General features: G+C 46.6%; 2 protein-coding genes across 2 annotated transcripts in view; one reads left to right on the top strand and one right to left on the bottom strand.

Annotated features, from left to right (window-relative positions):
* BUB1 (BUB1 mitotic checkpoint serine/threonine kinase) overlaps positions 1–1,641 on the bottom strand; it is a 47,012-nt gene extending 45,371 nt beyond the window's left edge. Inside the window, exon 1 of the mRNA XM_011281169.4 lies at positions 1,496–1,641. Within this exon, the coding sequence (XP_011279471.3) occupies positions 1,496–1,521 (26 nt within the window). The 5' untranslated portion in view covers positions 1,522–1,641. The remainder of the gene's footprint in view (positions 1–1,495) is intronic.
* A 67-nt stretch (positions 1,642–1,708) lies between these two features.
* ACOXL (acyl-CoA oxidase like) overlaps positions 1,709–20,438 on the top strand; it is a 375,298-nt gene continuing 356,568 nt past the window's right edge. Inside the window, exons 1-3 of the mRNA XM_045054588.1 lie at positions 1,709–2,210; positions 4,543–4,704; positions 13,357–13,517. The gene's annotated coding sequence lies outside the window, so the exon portion shown is untranslated. The remainder of the gene's footprint in view (positions 2,211–4,542; positions 4,705–13,356; positions 13,518–20,438) is intronic.

Genomic DNA, 20,438 nt, shown 5'->3' with positions numbered 1-20,438 from the left:
CTCAAGTGGGGAAGGGGCAGAGAGAGAGGAAGACAGAGAATACCAAGCAGGCTCTGCACTGTCAGTGCTGAGCCCGATGCGGGGCTCGAACCCACGAAACCGTGAGATGAAGACTTGAGCCTTGGTCAAGAGCCGGATGCTTAACCGACTGAGCCACCCAGGCGCCCCTATAAAAGTATTTTTTTTTCCCTGAGGGAGACAGGCTTCTCTTCTTTGTACTTGTTGTTCCCTTTGCCTAGAAAGTTCTTCCCTTCAGTTTCACATACCTCCTTTTTATCATTAAGATACACCAAGAGTCGGGCTTAACCAACGGAGACACCCAGGTGCCCTGCTAAATATTTTTTTAAAAATAAATGTATTGCTTATTTTTAAAAATTAAAAATTACTTCTAAATTTTAATCTCCTTCTCACGCCTCCTAGATGAGCACATTTCTCCCAAAATATATGTTAATAATAGCCTGCTCCAAACAAACATTTCACATTCCAATACCAACCACATTTCCCTAGTAAAATGACCTAAAATAAACTGTAAATTGATACCAAAAACATCCAGTTTGCTGGAGCAAATTGGTCTTTGCAAAGCCAAAATAAGGTCAGAAATACCCGATTTCCTTTTTAAAATGGGGAAAACAAGCTTCTAGAAGTGAAAGAGCTTGCTGGCTAGGTTGAAGGCTGAAGAAAACATCTTAAAGTAGATTTCTGTCCTGGTTTTCCTTAATGGTCTGGGCCTTCTGATCCCCAAGAGTAAATTATCCTGGGGCTGATAAAACTAACCAGTTTTACTTCCTGTCACATAGGACTTGACTGTTTTAAAATGCTTTTGAAACAATGTAGATAAATCACCTAAAGTCATAAAGCAAAGGTGGGGGGATTAAAAAAAAGGGTTAGCTGTTTGACATAAAAGACAACAAGCAGAGCTTTTTTTTTTTTTAAGTTCACGTTATTCAAAGACTTTTTTCAAATTGATTGTGGGATTATGGGTAAGAGTTATTTTAAGTTCTTCCCCTGCTGTAGAATGTTTTAAATTAGGTGGCTTTGAAAGCTCATGAAACCTACACGCAAGCTTTAGGGTTTTCGTTGGGTCAGACTTTTTTCTCCCACCGCGGCCATCTGCCCAGAGCGGTCACCGAGAACTCCAAGAACAGTCACCGAGAACTCCAAGGGTCTCCCGAGCTGGCCAAATCCCCCCTAAAGTGCCGCCGTGGCCGCAGTTCGGAGGACAGGGACCGGGGTCTCAGCGGACACCTCCAGCTACACCCCCCGGGGTCCTTTCCACGACCACGAGTGGCCCACAGCCTAGCTGGGTGGGAGTGAGGGCGGGGAGGTGACAAACTACAGCCCAGGAAAGGGGCGGGAGGGGCAAAAGGAGGCAGGACTGCGGTCTCCGGGCCGAGGACCTGCAGACACCGAATCCTAGGTTCCGCAGCCCCCTCCTTGGTCCGCAGCCGGGGACTGCGCCCCCGCCTCGCTCCCATGCCACCAGACCGACACTTACTGAAAAACATTTTCCGGGCTATCCATGTCTAGAGGACGCGGACCAGCAGCAGCGCAGCCGCTCCCCCAGCGAGGAACCGCCGACGATTTGAATCTCCCGCGCAGCCGCACTCGGCGCAACAAGCGTTTGCAAGGCGTCTGGCCATTGGCCTAGGCTGCAGAAGGATGGCCAATCGCCGGGGCCGTTGCCGGGAGACCTTTGTCCCGCCTCCCTTCCGCTTGCCGCCTGTTCCTTCCACTTCCCGGCTCTTCCGGTTTGTACCGAAAGCTCCGAGCCCGCTGAGTGCGGTTTGAGTTTTGTGGTGCCGCGCAGCCCTAGGATTTTGGCTTAGTAACTGCAATGTGAGGGCACGTCGGTAGGCACTTCAGGGCTGTTTTTATATGTGGCATATGAAGATGATGGGTTAGTACCCTTGGAGTCCTCTGGGTTTGATTTAACTGATCTGAAAGGCAGTATGGGGTGCCCCAGAGCTTTGGAAGGCTAGGTTCTGCGGGCTGTACCTACATCCAAATGGTAATTATAATAAGAACGGAAGAGTTTGGATAGATTATGGAACGCCAACCAGAAAACTTTCAACATCTGTGGAACTAGGAGCTCCGGAGACTCAAGTTCTCGGGAATTATAAATGAAGAGACCTCTTTGTAAAGGAGTCCAGATGTCTAAGAAGAAACACGTAATGCGCTGATGCGTATTACTTCCCATTCTACCTCTCCAGGTTGTTTCAAAAGCCACTTGACAGTGCAAGTAAAATTTAGAGAGCTATTGATGTGATTACCTTCCTTTCACAGATGCTCTGCGGGTGTTTGTTCTCTGAGGGCCCTTAAGTTAAATACCTTTAAGAAAAAATAGCAGCTTTTGGAAATCCTGATGCTTTCACCGTCCAGAATTCCTTCCATGGTTTTGACCAACTTGAGTGTGCACAAGAATCCGATTTGTGGCGCTTAAAACGCAGAGGGTGCTCACTCTAGGGTCTTTAGACCAATGTTAGGTTCTGCTAACCGTCACAGGAATTAACAGATGTTGCACTCATTCAGCTTTTCAAATGGCGTCTGATAGTGGCTCAGTCATCAATTAGGAAATGTTGATTGAGCAGCCATCATATACCGGGTGCCATTGGATTTATACCCAATTGCAACCTTGTCTAACTCCAACAGATCCTTAAGAAAACTTGTGGCTTTGTCTGGGAGATGAGGATGCAGTCATATAAAACCATTTAAAGGTGGCATACACATGTATTAAGTGCCATATTAGTGTTCAGATTATCTGCTAGGGGATCCAGAGGAGAGAGGGGAAATGGACCTGTCTCAAAAAACTTCATAGGGAAGGTGGAGCTTGAATTGGGCCTTGAAACGGGGTGGATCTCTCCTTCGCTATAGTAGCATTTTTAAAATCAGTGGCTTTGGAAGTTTCTCATGACATCTGCACACAAGGTTTAAGGGTTTTGTTGGGTTAGACTTTTGCCTTCCACAGTGGCAATCTGCTCAGAGCGATTCTATTACAAAGAATAAACGAGCTCTGAGGGCCTCACAAATTGCCCAATCCCCCTAAACTGCCACATTAGCCACAGCCCAGCCAAGGAGGGCTGGGGTGTCCGTGGACAGCACAGGCTACATGGTCAGGGGTCTTTCCTCCACTCAGGTGTGGCCTACGGCCTAGTTGGGGTGGGGTGAAGGTGAGGTGGGTACAAACTCCAAAGCCAAGGAAAGGGGCAGGAGGGGCAAAAGGAGGCAGGACTGGGGGAGATCCTGGAGGAGGTCATTCTCGGTGTAGACCAGGGTTACTGAAAGATCACCCTTGAGGACTCCTATTTAAGAGTAGTGAAGATTCTTTTTGAAAGACTAGTTTGATAATTTGATGTTAAATTTGGAGTGCTAGATTAAGGAGTTTGTACTTGATCATGATAGTAATTGGGCCTTTTGGGAGCAGCAAGTCTGGTTATGTGTAAAGTACACACAACTTTCTCTTTCTTTAAAACTTTCCTAATAATTTCAACATTAAATTGCTAATATGTAAGTTGACTAATAGATTCTCTAAATGTTTAGGAAGGCCAATAGGTAAAGTATTTGTATTTGGGTTTTCAGTGACTTGTTATTTCAATATCATAATCCCCAAGCTTACTGGAGGAGGGATGCCGGGCCACATCAGGGGATGAGCTCCAGCCCCAACTTTCTCAACGAGCAGCAAATGGGCAAATGACTCACATTCTTAATCTGGCTGTCGGTTTCCTGATCTGTAAAATGAAAAAAGAAATCTGCCGCCTTGTCTTCGTGTTTCTCTGGCTTCTGCTATCCTATAACCTCATAAGGTTTTCCACTTAATTCCTGAACTCTTGGGTTGTCACATTATATCAAAGTCAGTGCTCTGTTTAGAAAAGAAAAAGGATTATTTTTCTCTAGGTTTTGCCTCTTTGATATATGAACATGTCACAGATACACATATATCTTTCTTCCTCTGGGAATGTAGAGCAACTTAGAGTAGCGGTATTAGATGTGTTGCTGAAACATCATAGAAGATTGGAGATTTATAATTAGAATAGTTACAGCAAACTCCTGAGTCTTTTAAGAGACTGTGGAATATTAAGAATAAAGTTGATACCTAGGAAGAGAGCTGTAGAACCCTTTCTTGGAAAATGTTTTTTTTCTGAGAGTGGGTTGTGACTTCAGAAGATGCCTCTGTGGTCAAATATGTATATATTTCTCATGTATATTTGGTCTTCTGCAGTGTCTAGCTTTCAGTTCACAAAACCTTTGTGATTTCCTTGAGAAAATGAGGAAGATAGTAAGGGTGTCTTTTGTTCTGTTAATGAGGTGGCTTTTGGAAAGCACCTAAGGATGGGAGCTGGTTTCCACCATCAACTATGTGATTGGAGGGTTTGAACTTTCAGTCCATCCCACCATCACCCATCAGCCCCAACCTCAGGAGAGGGGAGGGGCTGAAGGTTAAAATCAGCCAATGGCTAAAGACTTAGTCAATCATGACTGTGTAACGAAGCCTCCATATAAATCCAAGAGGGCAGCTTTTCGTCTTTTTTTTTTTTTTTTTTCCAGAGAGTGTCCACACTTCAGGAACCAGATTGCTTCCATGTGCAGCCAAATGGCACCAAGCTCCATGAGGACAGAAGCTCCTTTGTTTGGGACCTTGCCCTCTGTATCCCTTCGTCCGGCTGTTGGTTCATATTCTTTATCATAACCTTCAGTAAAGTGGTAAACGTGAGTAAGAGTTTCCCTGAGTTCTGTGAGCTGCTCTAGAAAATTAATCAAACCCAAGGAAGAGGTGGTTGGAACCTCCAATCTGTAGCTGGTTACTTAGAAGCACGGGTAACAACCTAGGGCTTGTGACTGGTGTCTGAAGTGGGTGTGGGAAACAGTCTTGTAAGACTGAAACTTTAGCCTGTGGAATCTCATGTCACATCTGGGTAGATAGTGTTAAGAATGAAGTTGACTTTTCTGATACCCTGCTGGTGTCTGGAAATTGTTTGGTGTTGTGGTGGAAGAGGGAGGAGGGGATCCCCCCCCCCCCCCCCGCTTGCCATGTTGGAATTGGATCCAGAAACCTTAAAAGACTGTAAGACTACCTTTACTTCTGATGCCAGCCTCAAGTGCCAGAGGTTCTCAGCCACCCACGCTTCTGACTGATTGGCTACAAATTCAGGGGTTCCCATAACCTTGGTAATTCACTAGAATGACAGAACTCAGGACACTTACAATTACAGTTTTATTATGATTTTTCTGAGAGAGAGAGAGAGCTGGGGAAGGGCAGAGAGAGAGAGAGGGAAAGACAGAATCCAAAGCAGATTCCAGGCTCTGAGCTGTCAGCACAGAGCCTGATGCGGGGCTCGAACTTGTGAACCATGAGATCATGACCTGAGCCGAAGTCGGACACTTAATTGATTGAGCCACCCAGTTTGCCTCAGTCAGGGGCACCCAGGCATCCCTACGGTTTTATTATAAAATACACACAGGGTGAGGTCTGGGAAAGTCCTGGACATGGCCCTTCCATGCCCTCTCTCCCCAGAGTCAGGTACATTATTTTTTTGGCACAGCAATGTGCTAACCAACGAGGAATCTCCACGGAGCTTCAGTGTTCTGGGTTCTTCCTGGAGTTTCATTACGTAAGAATGATTGATTAAATCACTGGCCGTATGGGTGGAGTCCATCTCCCAATCACCCTCCTCTCTCCTGAGGTTGGGAGGACTGGCTTCATAACCTGCGACTCAAAGCCCCAAATTTCTAATCAACTGGTTTATCTTTCTGCTGACCAGCCCCCATCCTGAAGCTATCCAGAGACCCATCAAGGGTCACCTCATCAACATAACGAAGATTCCTGTCACTTAGGAGTTTCAAAAGTTTCTGAGGATCTGCCAGGAACACAGGTTGAGACCAGACAAATTTTTTATTATACCATGGGGTGATCTGCATCTTTGAGCATAAGCTCAGAATTTCATTAGCATGAATAGCATCTGTTATTTTATAACCTCTGCACTTTCGGGACAGCAATTCTGTCCTCTCATGAAATTGGTGACCAGTTGGTATTCTTGCTCAGACTGGGTTTGCTTCCGTCCCTTCAAAGAGCTGGACACTTCCCAAGCTAGAGAAAAGAGCTAAATCAAGGCTCAGACTCGGTGACTTCAAAACATCCGTTTCAGAGACAGTCCTGACAGATGTGTACACAGCTGAGCACTGACACAATTCTTGTCCGTGTGTCGCCGTCTGAATTGGGGTCCCGTAGCTTGTCCTTTCGGAGACAAAGGAACGGCATGAGGAAACGAAAGTGATACCATGAGTTACTTGTTGCCTGGTTTACCAGATGCTCCATTTTCACACGTATGTGGTGTTAAAATGAAGACAGTTTAGACCATCCGGCCTTTATTTAACACTCCATAAAGCAGCCGGTCTCCATTCTCAAGAGTGAAGAGAATGGTGAGGCATGTGAGAAAGTGGCAAGTTTTTATACAAAATGAACAATGAAGAGAAACATTTTTTAAAGGGGAAAAGAGGGGTGCCTGGGTGGCTCAGTCGGTTAAGCGTCCGACTCTTGATTTCTGCTCAGATCCTGATCTCGCAGTTGGTGAGTCTGAGCCCCCACATTGGGCTCTGTGCTGATAGTGCAGAGCCTGCTTGGGATTCTCTCTCTCTCCCTCTCTCTGCCCCTCCCCTGCTCGTGCTCATGCTCTCTCTCTCTCTTTCTTTCTCTCTGAAAAATAAACCTAAAAAAAAAAGGGAAAAGGAAAACATTGGAGTTACTTAGGGATCGGGGATTGGTCTCCTGGATGGTGCAGCTTCTGGGCAGATAGAATCCTTGTAAGAACATAAGACTTTTTTTTTTTCTTTTTTTTTTTTTTTTTTAAGTTTATTCATTTTTTGAGAGTGAGAGAGACAGAACGTGAGGGGAAAGGGGCAGAGAGAGAGGGAGTCACAGAATCCGAAGCAGGCTCCAGGCTCTGAGTTGTCAGCACAGAGCCTAATGTAGGGCTTGAACCCACGAGCCATGAGATCATGACCTGAGCTGAAGTCGGACACTTAACCCACTGAGCCACCCAGGCCTGTCCCAGAACATGAGACTTTGAATGTTAGGTTTGGGTTTGTGGATGTAATTTCCCTGAATTAATAATGCCTGGGCTAAGGAGGAAAGTAATGTTACTAGACACACGTCAACCTTAAGAGGCTACTCAGCCTTTGCAGCATTTACCTAAGTTTTATTTCTATCATATAAGGCTTTCTGTCTTGCCTGCTACTTTTGCGGTCACTGTCCCTACAGTCACCCTCGTATTGTCATCTTGTATCCTTGTATCTTTGCAGTCCCTTTGCCTTTGCATGTTGATGCACTACATCACTAACCCCTGTGTTGTTCAAGGCTCAACTGTCATTCTTTTGCCTTTATTGGGCTATCTTCCTAGTGGGCTATACAGTCAAAGTAATGAATGTAAGGTTAACTGAAATAATTTTTCTCCTGTGGTTATGCCACAATGGAGTGGAATTGCATAAATTTGTTTCAGTTTGCTTTTGATTTTTAGCGACTTTTTTTCCTGTTAGATTTAGTGTTTTCTTTTAATGGTTATTTATTTATTTTGAGAGAGAAAGAGTATGTGAGTGGAGGACGGGCAGAGAGAGAGGGAGAGAGAGACTCCAAGCAGGCTCCACGCTGTCAGTGCAGAGCCCGAGGCGGGACACTGTCTCACCAACCATGAGATGGTGACCTGAGCTGAAATCAAGAGTCGGGCACTTAACTGACTGAGCCACCCAGGCGCCCCTAGATTTTAAAGTTATGTAAATATTTACCAAATTCCAAAGTCAACATTATAAAACAAGGTGTATTCAGAGAAGTTTACTTTCCATCTCTATTCCCTCCCACCTCCTATAGGCAACATCTGCAACATTTTATTAGCTTTTGGTGTATCCTTATTTCTTTTGGAAAATATAAATGTACAATATACACATTCCTCCTATTATACAAACGATGGCAGAATTTACATATTGTTCCTCACTTGCTTTTTAATCCGTAGTACATCTGGCAATCCCTTGCATGGCAACACACAGAGAAAATCCTCAGTGTGGGGAATCCATGGACTTTACATAGGGCAGCTCTCTCTGCCTTGGACCAGGACTTTGTCTCTTGGAGGAGGGATATGAAAAATCCAGCTGGCCTCGGGGCGCCTGGGTGGCTCAGTCAGTTAAGCATCCAGCTTTCGCTCGGGTCATGATCTCGCGGTTTGTGAGTTCGAGCCCCGCATCAGGCTCTGTGCTGACAGGGGCAGAGCCTGGAGCTATTCTGTGTCTCTCTGTCTCTCTCTGCTCTCCCTCCCTTGCTCATGCTCTGTCTGTCTCTCTCTCTCAAAAATAAATAAACATTGAAAACAAAATTTTTTTTAAATCCGGCTGGCCTCAAAACTGGCTGGTCTCGCTCTGGGGAGCCAGGGAAAGGCACCATGACAGTTCACAGCCTGTTTCCAAAAGTGAGGATCCATGGGAGTCAAGCCCAGAGCCCCTGATGTCAGACTGCCTGCCGTGGGCATTCCCAGCGTGTGCCACCGTGCTCGGCAAGGTGGTGGAGCCTACAGTAAGCCCATCGAGTCTGTTTGCAGACTTTATCCTGGGGAAAAAGGAGGCAGGCTCATCAGAGGTGAGTCTGTAATGAAGCCATGGGTCTTTTTTTTTTTTTTAATTAAAAAAAATTTTTTTTTAACGTTTTTATTTATTTTTGAGACAGAGAGAGACAGAGCATGAACGGGGGAGGGTCAAAGAGAGAGGGAGACACAGAATCGGAAGCAGGCTCCAGGCTCTGAGCCATCAGCCCAGAGCCCGACACGGGGCTTGAACTCACAGACCGCGAGATCGTGACCTGAGCTGAAGTCGGACGCTTAACCGACTGAGCCACCCAGGCGCCCCAAGCCATGGGTCTTTAGAAGGGAGGGCACTCCTGGGGACAGTGTGGTGGTGATTTTTGGAATCTGTGTCTTCCCTACTCCTGGACACATGTCTAGCTCCTGAGGCAAGACAGGCAGGAAGTATAAGCTGCCAGTTTCCCCATTGCAGGCTATGCTTGAGGGCCCTGTTCACGAAGTGATGACATAAAGGGAAGCCATGTCACCTGGGTCCCTTCTCCACACACCACCCTGGGGCTCCATGTCGGGTCAGAGAGTGTCCCGTGGGGGAGGTGGCACAGCTGCTCCTGGTCACATGGGAGAGATTCCTCAATGCTCCCAGAAACCTTGGCAAGATAAGAGGGAGGGGCCATGGTTCTGCATAGGCAGGGGAGGCAAGGGCCAGGTAAATCTGAGCTATTACCATTACTGGATTTCCCAAAGTCGTCAGACCGGGGAGTACTGGGCAGCATGGGGGACACTGTAAATCAGTTTCCCAAGTTGCCTCATTTCCCTCCTCAAACCTTAGCAAAGTGGCCAAGACTCCTCCATTAGAAGCCATGCCCTGCAGTGTCCTCATCTAAAAAGAGAGGACTGTCTGGACAAGATCCAGGGTGCCCCCCGTGCTGACACTTTGTGGTTCCATGATTTCTGGAAAACAAACTGAAGTCCCCTGAGAACAGTCTGTGCCTCACCACAGAACCCTGAGCCCTGGATCGTAAAGTTCTTGCCCTAGGTGTCCATGAAAGCGGCATCCAGAAAATTCACCGAGACCCTGGGGTGAGTCCTGTTGGCGTAGTGTGATATAGGGTATATCTAAGAGCCCTGGGTCTTCTGCCTCAGAGAGCAGCATGCATGCCCTTGGGCCAGTCGGCTAACATGACGGTCCCTCCTCTGCAGAAGGAGCTAGAGGAAACATGGCTGTGTCAAGATCCAAGGAGCCACGGCATGTGGGAATGCTCTTTACATGTTCTAGCCGAGGGCCTACCTCTCAAACAAGAGCCAAGGGTCTGGGGGCAGCACAGAGTACGCCCAGCAGCAGTGTATGGCCTCCCTCTTGCGTGGAGGGTCTAGGGCTATAGGACACAACCCCAGATGCCACCCCCAGTCCACTGTGGACCAGTGCATCTTTCTGCGAGGACCGTGCCGCTGGCTCCCTTCATTTCCCTGGGCCTTCCCTGAGGCCCAGCTGTGGGGACCCTGGCTCTTGCCCCAGCCTTCTGCTGCCTGATAAAGGACTCAGAGCTGCCCTGAGGAGTGGGCTGCTGTGCAGGGGGAGGCGGGGGGTGGGGAAGAGGAAGAAGGAGAAGAGAGCGCTGGTGGACTTGGAGTAGCCGGTCCCAGCTGTTTCTGATACCAGCCACGCTCCTGCCCTTCCCCAGTTAGGGTGTCCAAGCCTTCCTTAAATTTTGTGAACCGATGCACTTCCATTTTGCTGAAGAGAGTCCAAATTGGGTTTTATTATTGATAACTGAGAAAGTCCTGGTTCTTTTAGACAGTCCGAGGGGACCCCATTTTTTTTTTTTCATCCTGATGTGCTCTTTAATCCCCATTCCCCATTCCCTTATCCCTCCACCCACCTCCCCTCTGGAAACCATCAGTTTGTTCTCTATAGTTGTGTCTGTTTTTTGATTTCTCTCTCTCTCTCTCTCTCTCTCTTTTTTTCCTTTGATCATTTGTTTTGTTTCTTAAATTGCACATGAGGGAGATCATACAGTATTTGTCTTTCTCTGACATATTTTGCTTAGTATCATACTTTAGGGGGACAACATTTTATGTCTTCTCCGTCCCTCCCTCCTTTCCCTCCTCTCTTTCTCTCTCTCTCTCTCTTTGTGTGTGTGTGTGTGTGTGTGTGTGTGTGTGTATAGTACCTACATATATGCATATGTGTGTTTATATAATATATACACAGTTTTTCCCTGACATTTAGAGAAAGCTGCCCTTTTACCCCTAAATACTTCAATTTGCATTCCGTTTTTTAAAGTTTATTTATTTTGAGAGAGAGTGTGCAAGCATGGAAGGGGGAGAGAGAGAGAGAGGGAGAGAGAGAATCCCAAGCAGGCTCCACACCATCAGTGCAGAGCCTAACACAGAGCTCAAAAACTCACAAACTGTGAGATCATGACCTGAGCTGAAATCAAGAGTCAGATGCTGAACCAACTGAGCCACCCAGGGGCCCCCAATGTGAATGCTTAGAAACAAGAACATTCACTTATATATCTACAGTACAATTAGCAAAACCAGGAAATTAACAATGATACAATAATATTATTTCATCCATCTTGTTTAATTTTTCCCAATTGTCCTAACCATGTAACGGTCTGCTGTGCAGCAAGGCTGTGAACCACCGGCTTAAGCCAATGGCTTCACATTAGAATCACCTTTGGGGCAGGGGTTTAAGAATACAGACGCCTAGGCTCTACCTCTAGAAATTGGATTTACTTTATTTAGTGCGTCTGCACTACTGAGCAATTTTTAAAAACCCAGGGTTACTCTAATGTGCAGCCAATGTGAAAAAACAGTTATTTGAACTGATAGTGGTCATTTCCTTCCATTGCCTTATCATATTTTTAGTGATTGGTTTTGGATGGGGACGCAGGGTTGAATAGTGTTCCTCAAAAGTTCGTGTCCACCAGGAACCTCAGAATGTGACCTTATATGGAAATAGGGTCTTTGCAGATGTAGTCAAGTTAAGATGATGTCATACTGGATCAGGGTCGGTCCTAACTGATGTCCTCAATAAGGAGAGGGAGATTTGAAGACTCAGGGAAGAAGGTCATGTGACTGTGGAGGCAGCTATAAGCCAAGGACTGTCAGGAGCCACCAGAATCTAGCAAGAGGCAAGGAAGGATTCTTTCTTGGAGTCTTCAGAAGGAACAGGGCACATTGCTGACACCTTGATTCCCAACTACTGGCTTCCAGGACCATGAAAGAATAAGAAAAAATATCTGTTGTTTTCGGCCACCCAGTTCATGGTAATTTGTGAAGGCAGCCATGGGAAACAATACAGTGGGCATAGGGCCCAGTTAAGACCAGGAGGCCTAAGGGCAATTCTACTGGGTCATTTCTTTGACAACCTTCCCTGCCAAATTCCTTCCCAGATTCAGTTTCCTTGAAAGATTCCTTAGGGCTGGTTGCCAAGTGCTGTTGATTCTCCCCACTTTGGGCACCTGAGAGGGTAACTCTTTTCTGTTCCCTGGAGCAGGTGTGCTGTGTGAACAGATTGGTGCTCATCGCTTTGGGGCGCCTTATCAAGCCCATGGGCAATCTGACCTACTCTCGTACTCTGATGCCATGCTAGTGATTCTTCAGATGGGGGTTGCTTGGTCCAACAGGCCCCAGAGTGATAGGTGACTTGCTGGGAACCCCAAAAATCCATCCAGAAGTCTTAACAGGGGTATAGGTCAGACTCTTGCCACAAGAGGCTAAAGGGTAGATCTAGAGTTTCCTGAGTTTTAATTGGCCTTTATTGCTCAAAACACTTCTGTTTTATCTTTCACTGATAGAACTTGGAGAGCCATTGCCTTTTCCAACTCTGAACGTCCCTGGATTTGTGGACTCTCTATTCCGTTTCATCGCTGCTTGCAAACTGCTCAGTTCTTTCTAAGTTCATCTCTTTCTTATTATAGCTTGTCAAACACAGCCAACAGCAGCCAGCAAGCAATGCTAACATTGTCTTTTTAGCATCTTCTCCGCCGGGAGCAATGAGGTCGTTGGCTATATTGTCTGTTGGGCACAGTTTTATCAAACGTTTGCCACTTTGTGACATGAACTTCCTTCTGTTCAGCTTTGGTTAACAGCATCCTCACTGCCCCTCCCAGTCCCTAAGTCAGTGTGTGTGTGTGTGTGTGTGTGTGTGTATGAATATATATATATATATATATATATATGTATATATATATACTGTGAGATCATGACCTGAGCTGAAATCAAGAGTCAATGCTTAACCAACCAAATATATATATATATATATATATATATATATATATATATATATTTTTTTTTTTTTTTTTTTTAATTACAGCAGCAACGTTCTTCCAGTAGCTTTGAGGCTAGACTAGATTGTAGTGGGGTAGCAAACAGTGCTCCAAAAAATCTTAGTGGCTTACAACACTAAGCCAAAACAAACAAACAAACAACAAAGGTTGTGGTTTTTTTTTTTTTCCCCCTCACTCAATCTACATGCACTTAGTAACTTGTTTTTAGCTTATAGATCTCTGAATTAAGAGGAACCACACCCTGACTTGAGGGAGAGCCACTGGGCATCCCCCACTGGCTTAGGACTTGATGTTGTGACAGAATGGGAATTTGGTTGCCTCTTTTAAGGAGTGAAGAGTATATCTTGCCTGTGGAAGGAAGAGTGAGACAAATATTTAGCTAGGTTTAGTAGTCCCTAGTGGGCAAAGAGGGTAGATTTAGTAGTTATTAGTGCTGCTTGCAGATTATTTTGGGTGTTGGCTTTCTGAGTATGGCCAGAATGGTACTTCTTTCTCCTATACAGTTAGAGTGAACTGCCTTGGCCGGTGGATTGTGAGTGGAAGTTACACGTGTCCTTGAGAGCTGGAAGCTTTAAGAGCCTGTGTGGTCACACGATGGTGGCTCTGTTGTGTCTGCTGGGATCTGGAAGGAGGGACCGTGGAACAGAACCCTCATGTGGCGTGGGTGAGAAATAACCACTTATCTTTATAAACCCTAACGTTTGGGGGTGGTTTGCAACCATTGCACACCTGGAATGGCTTGGGGGTTGTTTCTTACTACTATCCTATCCTGACTGATATAGAAGGAAACGCCCCCCCCCCCCCCCCCCCCCCCGCCAATTTCTGCTTGGCACTATGTGTTGTTTGGAGCTGCTACATCCAAACAATGGATGGAGGAGATAAGATATGAGGGGAGATAAATTAAAAAAAAAAAAAAGACAAAGATAACACACTGACAAAGGATAGTAGAACAAAAAGATGGAAAGAAAACACGGTCCCTGAGTAGAGCTACTGAACTAGCCCTGGGCACTCTCCTACCTCCAACCCTCGCATTACATGAGAAAAACAATGCCCCTTCTTCATCACATTTGCTTGGGTATTGTTACCTGGGGCTGCACAGATGTTGTGTTGGACAGAATACAGGCCCGCCAGGGGCACCTGGGTGGCTCAGTCAGTTAAGTGTCTGACTCTTGATCTCGGCTCAGGTCATGATCTCGAGGTTTGTGGGATCGAGCCCCGCATTGGGGTCTGCGGTGGCAGCACAGAGACTGCTTGGATTCTCTCTCTTCCTCTCTCTCTGCCCCTCCCCTGCTCACACTCTCTCTCTCAAAATAAATAAATAAACTTAAAAGTTTTCGGGCGCCTGGGTGGCTCAGTTGGTTAAGCAGCCGACTTCGGCTCAAGTCATGATCTCACGGTTCAGGAGTTCGAGCCCCACATCAGAGTCCATGCTGACAACTCAGAGCTTGGAGCCTGCTTCAGATTCTGTACCTCCCTCTCTCTCTCTGTCACTCCCCTGCTTGTACTCTCTCTGTCTCTCTCTCTGAAAAAGAAAAAAAAAAATTAAAAAAATTGTTTTAAAAAGGCCTGCCAAAGATATTCATGTCCTAATCCTCAGAACCTGTATGCTACCTCACATGGGAAAAGGGATGCTACAGGTGTGATTTTAAGTGTCTGATTTTAAGATAGAGATTATCTTCATGCGATTATTTGGGCGGGCTCAATGCAATCACAAGCATCCTTGTAAGAGGGAGGCCAGAAAGTCAAATCAGAAGAAGGGAATGAGCAGTAGAAGCAGAGGTTTTTGTGATGCACTTTGAAGATGGAGAAAGGAAGGGAATAGGAGCCAACGGATGAAGAAGGTAGCTTCTAGAAGCTGGAAAAGATGAGGAAAGAGATTTTTCTCTGAAGCAGAGTCAAGCTCTGCTAAGGCCTTGATCGGCCCTGTAAGATCCATTTTTGGCTTCTGACCTGCAGAACTGTAAGAAGATACATCTGTGTTGTCTTCAGCCACTCAGTGTGTGGTAATTTGCCACACGGCCACAGGAAGCTGATAGAGATGACCTCCACTCACCTAATGACAGCAGACAGCTTCCTAACTGCTGCACTGCACCCCCAGCAGTTCCCTCCCTTGCAGAGTGATTTTTGGAAGGAAAGGGCTAACATTTCCTTTGTATTCAAAAGAATAGAGGCGCTAGAGTGGCTCAGTCGGTTAAGTGTTGGACTCTGCACGTGGTGCCTGCTTGGGACTCTCTCTCTCTCTCTCTCTCTCTCTCTCTCTCTCTCTGCTCCTCCCCCACTCGCACGTGCTCTTTCTGTGTCTCTCAGAATAAAAAAATAAAACAAAAAAAGAATAAGAGGAGAGTTATCCAGAGGAAAGGGATGAAAAATCGCCACTTAGGTTGTAACTCCTTTCCTACGCCCCACAACCGCAAGAGGAGGGTCCCGGGAGAGGAATTCCGTGTTCCTGTCCGTTGTCTGGCTCTGCCTGCGTCTCCCAGCTGCTCTGGACCGCACCGGCTGCGGGCTGGCTACCTCCAGATTACAGTCATATTAGAGGTCACTATAAAAGGTCCCATTTGGGGGCTGGGGAGGTGGGGCAGGGATTTGAGCCGAGCAGCAGCTGAGTTGGGGCCAGAGGTAGACCCGACCCTTACCGGACCCGGAGAGCCAGGCAAAGAGGCTGGCACGCAAGGCCGGCTGAGTAAAATGCCTCCGCTCTGAGCAGCCGGGACTCCCGTGCCCACGTCCACCTGACCGTTTCCCTCTCTAGGGTTCTAATACTTGCTTCTGGTGCACCCCCAGACCCGGGGTGGGGGGAGACAATTGAAATGGCACGGGCGGTAGAAGCTAGAGCCCCAGGGCAAGGCGGTGGACTTTGAGCTTCCTGGAGGGCGAGAGGAGACCACCCTAGGAGCCCCGACTTTCTGGACAGCTCGTCCCTCGTGCCCAGGGAGCAGTGTCCCTGGAAGGCCGGCTGGGAAGGGGTGGGGCTGGGGCAGGGGACAAGAAGCTGCGGAGGGAGGAGACCGCCCCCGGGCGGCGCGGATACGAGGGCGTGCGCTCCGGGCTGCACGTGCCGGCATCTCGGAGGAGGAGGCGCGGAGGGAAGACGGCCCCCGAGGGTTCCCGCGGCAAAGCCGGAGGCCGGGCGGCGCGATGGAGCCGGCTCCGGACCCGGGGCTCGGGGACTCGTCCCTGCACCGCTACCGGGACGGCGAGTTTTGGAGTCTCAAGAACGAGCCCCGCAGACTCCTGGGAGGCAGCCCACTCTTCCGCCACAGGTACTGTGCCGCCGCAGGCCGACTGGCCGTGTGCCCTCGGTCTCCGCGCGTCCCCGGGGGCACCGTCCGGGGTGCTCCGGGCCAGGACGAGGCATCGCCCTCCTACCCTGTGCAGATGGTGGGCTCTCCTCCGCAGAGGTGCGGGCACCGTAGACGGCCGCCGACCTCACAGGCCCGCAGGGAGGGTGGCCTCCGCCTGCCGGCTCCCTCCCACGCGGAGAGTGAAGGGGTGGGCCCGCCGCCGCAGGCGCCGTGATTTCCTGAGAGTTGGGCTGAGGTGGAAGCAGGTGCCTTGCCCTTGGGGAAGAAGCTGGGGTTCCTGTCCTGAAAGGGGGTGGACCTAGGGACAATGAAATGTGAGATGTGTAAAAGGGTGAGTGTGTCCTGGAATGTCTTCCCTGCTTTCTCTTTATGTCATGGTTTTCAAAGTGTGGTCTAGGGGTACCCAAGATCATTTCAGGAGATTCGAAGGGAAAACCAATTTGATAATAATGCTAAGATGTTATTAGCGTTTTCACTCTCATTTTTTTCACAGTGTTCAGTGGTGGTTTCCAGAGACTACATTAAGTATAATATCCCAACAGATTAAATACAGAAGCAGATATGAGAATCCAGCTATCTTTTTTTTTTTTTAATTTTAATTTGCTTTATTTTTTATTTTTTTAAATTTACATTTAGTAAATTAGTATATAGTGCAACAATGATTTCAGGAGTAGATTCCTTAGTGCCCCTTACTCGTTTAGTTCATCCCCCCTCCCACAACCCCTCCCGTAACCCTCAGTTTGTTCTCCATGTTTATGAGTCTCTTCTGTTTTGTCCCCCTCGCTGTTTTTATATTATTTTTGTTTCCCTTTCCTTATGTTCATCTGTTTTGTCTCTTAAAGTCCTCATAGGAGTGAAGTCATATGATATTTGTCTTTCTCTGACTAATTTCACTTAGCATAATGCCCTCTGGTTCCATCCACATAGTTGCATATGGCAAGATTTCATTCTTTTTGATTGCCAAGTAATACTCCATTGTGAGTGTGTGTGTGTGTGTGTGTGTGTGTGTGTGTGTGTGTGTGTGTGTGTGTATACACCACTTTTCTTTATCCATTCATCCATGGATGGACATTTGGGCTCTTTCCATACGTTGGCTATTGTTGATAGTGCTGCTATAAACATGGGGGTGCATGTGTCCCTTTGAAAAGCACACCTGTATCCGTTGGATAAATGCCTGGTAGTGCCATTGCTGGGTTGTAGGGTAGTTCTAGTTTTAGTTTTTTGAGGACCCTCCATACTGTTTTCCAGAGTAATGCAAGCTGCACCAGCTCTTGCATTCCCAAGAGAATCCAGCTATCTTCAGTGAATCCCTTCCATTAAAGGGATTTGTAAAAATGCAAAAAAAAAAAAAAAAATGCCTCTTATTACTAAATTTTGGGGGGAGGCTAGAAAATATAGTTTTTTCATTAAAAATTTAATGAGTTTAATACTATTACTTTTCTTTTTCTTAAAATTTTTAATGTTTATTTATTTTTGAGAGAGAGAGTGAGAGGGAGGCAGAGAGAGAGGGAGACACAGAATCTGAAGCAGGCTCTAGGCTCCGAGCTGTCAGCCCAGAGCCTGATGTGGGCCCAAACCCACAAACCACGAGATCATGACCTGAGCCAAAGTCAGATGCTCAACTGACTGAGCCACCCATTACTTTCAAATGATTTAATATATATTTAAATACTTTTCTGTCATAATTTCTAATGTGGTAAATATCAATAAATGCTTGAGGGTCTCAATAATTTTTTAAGAGTTTATTTTTCTTCTAGAGCAGTTTTAGGTTTACAACAATATTGGAAGAGAGATACAGAGATTTTCCGTATTTTGCCTGCCTCCACACAGGCATAGTCTCCCCCATTATCAACATCACCCACCAGAATGATACGCTTTTTTAACCAAGATTGAACATCATGATCACCCCAAGTCCACAGTTTATGTTAGGGCTTACTGTTAGCATTGTACATTCTATGGGTTTAGGCAAATATATAACGATACGCATTTATCATTATGGTTTATTATACAGAGTATTTTCACTGCCCTAAAGATCCTTTGTGCTTTGCCTATTCATCGCTCCCCACAAACCACCCCTGGCAACCACTGAACTTTTTACTCCATAGTTTTGCCTTTTCCAGAATGTCATGTGGCTGGAGTCATACGTCATTAGCTTCTTTCACTTAGTAATGTGCAATGAAGCTTCCTCCATGCCTTTTCATGGCTTGAGAGCTCATTTCCTTTTAGTGCTGAATAATCTTTCATTGTCTGGACGAGCCACAGTTTGTCTATGCATTCACCTACTAACGGGCATCTTGGCTGCTTCCAAGTTTTGGCAGTTAGGAATAAAGCTACCGTAAACATCTGCGTGCAGGTTTGTTTGCTTGCTTGCTTGCTTGTTTATTTATTTATTTATTTATTTATTTATTTATTTATTTATTTATTTAAGAGAGAAAGCATACGTGAGCAGGGGAGAGGGGCAGAGGGAGAGAGAGAGAATCTTAAGCAGACTCCATGCTCAGCGCAGAGCCCTAAACAGGGCTGGATCCCACGACCTTGGGATCATGACCTGAGCCGAAATCAAGAGTCGGACCCTCAACCGACTGAGCCACCCAGGTGGCCTTGTGTGCAGGTTTTTATGTGAAGGCCTCAACCGTTTTTAAGCGTACAAAGAGGTCCTTTCAGTCATACTTTGCTCTGCTGCAGCCCTGTCTTCACATGTCTACACGTCTCTGTTCCTGTTCTCCTGCTTCAGCCCTGTCTACACATGTCTACACGTCTCTGTTCCTGTACTCGTCAGTCTTCTCAGTGTCATTCCTAGGCTGTCATCACTTTGCCTTTTTCAGTTTAGGGAACTGCAATTTATTTATTTATTAAAAAAAATGTTTTAATGTTTATTTATTCTTGAGAAGAGAGAGAGAGCAGGGGAGGAGCAGAGAGAGATGGAGACACAGAATCGAAAGCAGGCTCCAGGCTCCGTGCTGTCAGCAAAGAGCCCGATGGGGGGCTCGAACTCACGAACCATGAAATCGTGACCTGAGCCGAAGTCAGACGCTTAACCGACAGAGCCACCCAGGTGCCCCAGGAACTGCAGTTTAAAATATGGAACAAGGGGTGCCTGAATGGCTCAGTCAGTTGAGCATCCAACTCCAGCTCAGCTTATGATCTCACGGTTCCTGGGTTTGAGCCCTGCGTTGGGCTCTGAGCTGACAGCGAGGAGCCTGGAGCCTGCTTGGAATCCTCTCTCCCTCTCTCTGCCCCTCCTTTGCTTGTGCTCTCTTCCTCTTTCTCTCTCTCTCTTCAAAATAAGTAAGTAAACATTAAAAAATAAATAAAATATGGAACAAAATTCTAATATTCAAACTGCTGACTTGGGCCAAGTAGAAATACTTCCCTGAGATTGCACCACTGGCTTAGGGATAGAGGGAAAGGCATACCAGCAGGTCACAAAGCCAGCAGGTGACTTGTTTCCCAGTATGACCATCAACAAGTGATTTCACCTTACTGAGCTGCCATTTGCATATCCACAGAACGGGGATGGTATCTGTGCAGCTAGGTTATTATGTTGCTCGGATGAGAAACTGATGAATAGGTATTCAGTGATGCTGGCTGTGGTGTGATGCCACCCCATTCCCCCCCCCCCCCCAAAAAAAAACCCACCAAAAGAGAAACACCAAAAAAGAAAAAGATAAGAACACCATTATGCTAACAAACACTTTTCTCTTCTTTCCAGTTCTCATTTACTGACTTCATAAGTTTGGAGTTGTGATAAAAGCATAGACTAAATTTCATATTGTCATATTGTTTTTCCCAAGTGATTCAAGATTCTGATCTCTATTCGAAAGGTCACGCTGTACTATCAGATTTGATCTTATCACGTGCTAGAAGACAGCGATCCTGATTTCTTGATGTTTTAAACGTTCTGCCAGAATAGAACCCCCCATAGGAGACCGGAAATAAAACTTCCCTAGTCACTGATTCGCTGAGGTGTCTGGTCCTCCTCCTCAGGCTTTTGAAGTTAAAATGGTGTTGGGGGTGGGGTGGGGTTTGTGGCCTGTGGCCACAAGGTTCCCTGAGTGCTGTGTGTGTGTGTGTGTGTGTGTGTGTGTGTGTACAGTGGGAAGTTTGTACAGGGTCAGGCACTCCCAGGACATAAGAGGCTGGGAAATAGATTGCCTCTAAAAGACCAGAGGTTGTGTAATTTCCTGTGCACATGATGACTACCCTCCTCAGCACTGGGGTTCGCCTTCTACACTCTGCTCCCAGGGCCGGTGTGGACGCAGCCCAGGCTCCCCTCCTAA

Source organism: Felis catus, chromosome A3, assembly GCF_018350175.1.
Source record: "Felis catus isolate Fca126 chromosome A3, F.catus_Fca126_mat1.0, whole genome shotgun sequence".
NCBI classification, from domain to species: domain Eukaryota; kingdom Metazoa; phylum Chordata; class Mammalia; order Carnivora; family Felidae; genus Felis; species Felis catus.
This window is presented reverse-complemented; position numbering and strand designations above follow the sequence as displayed.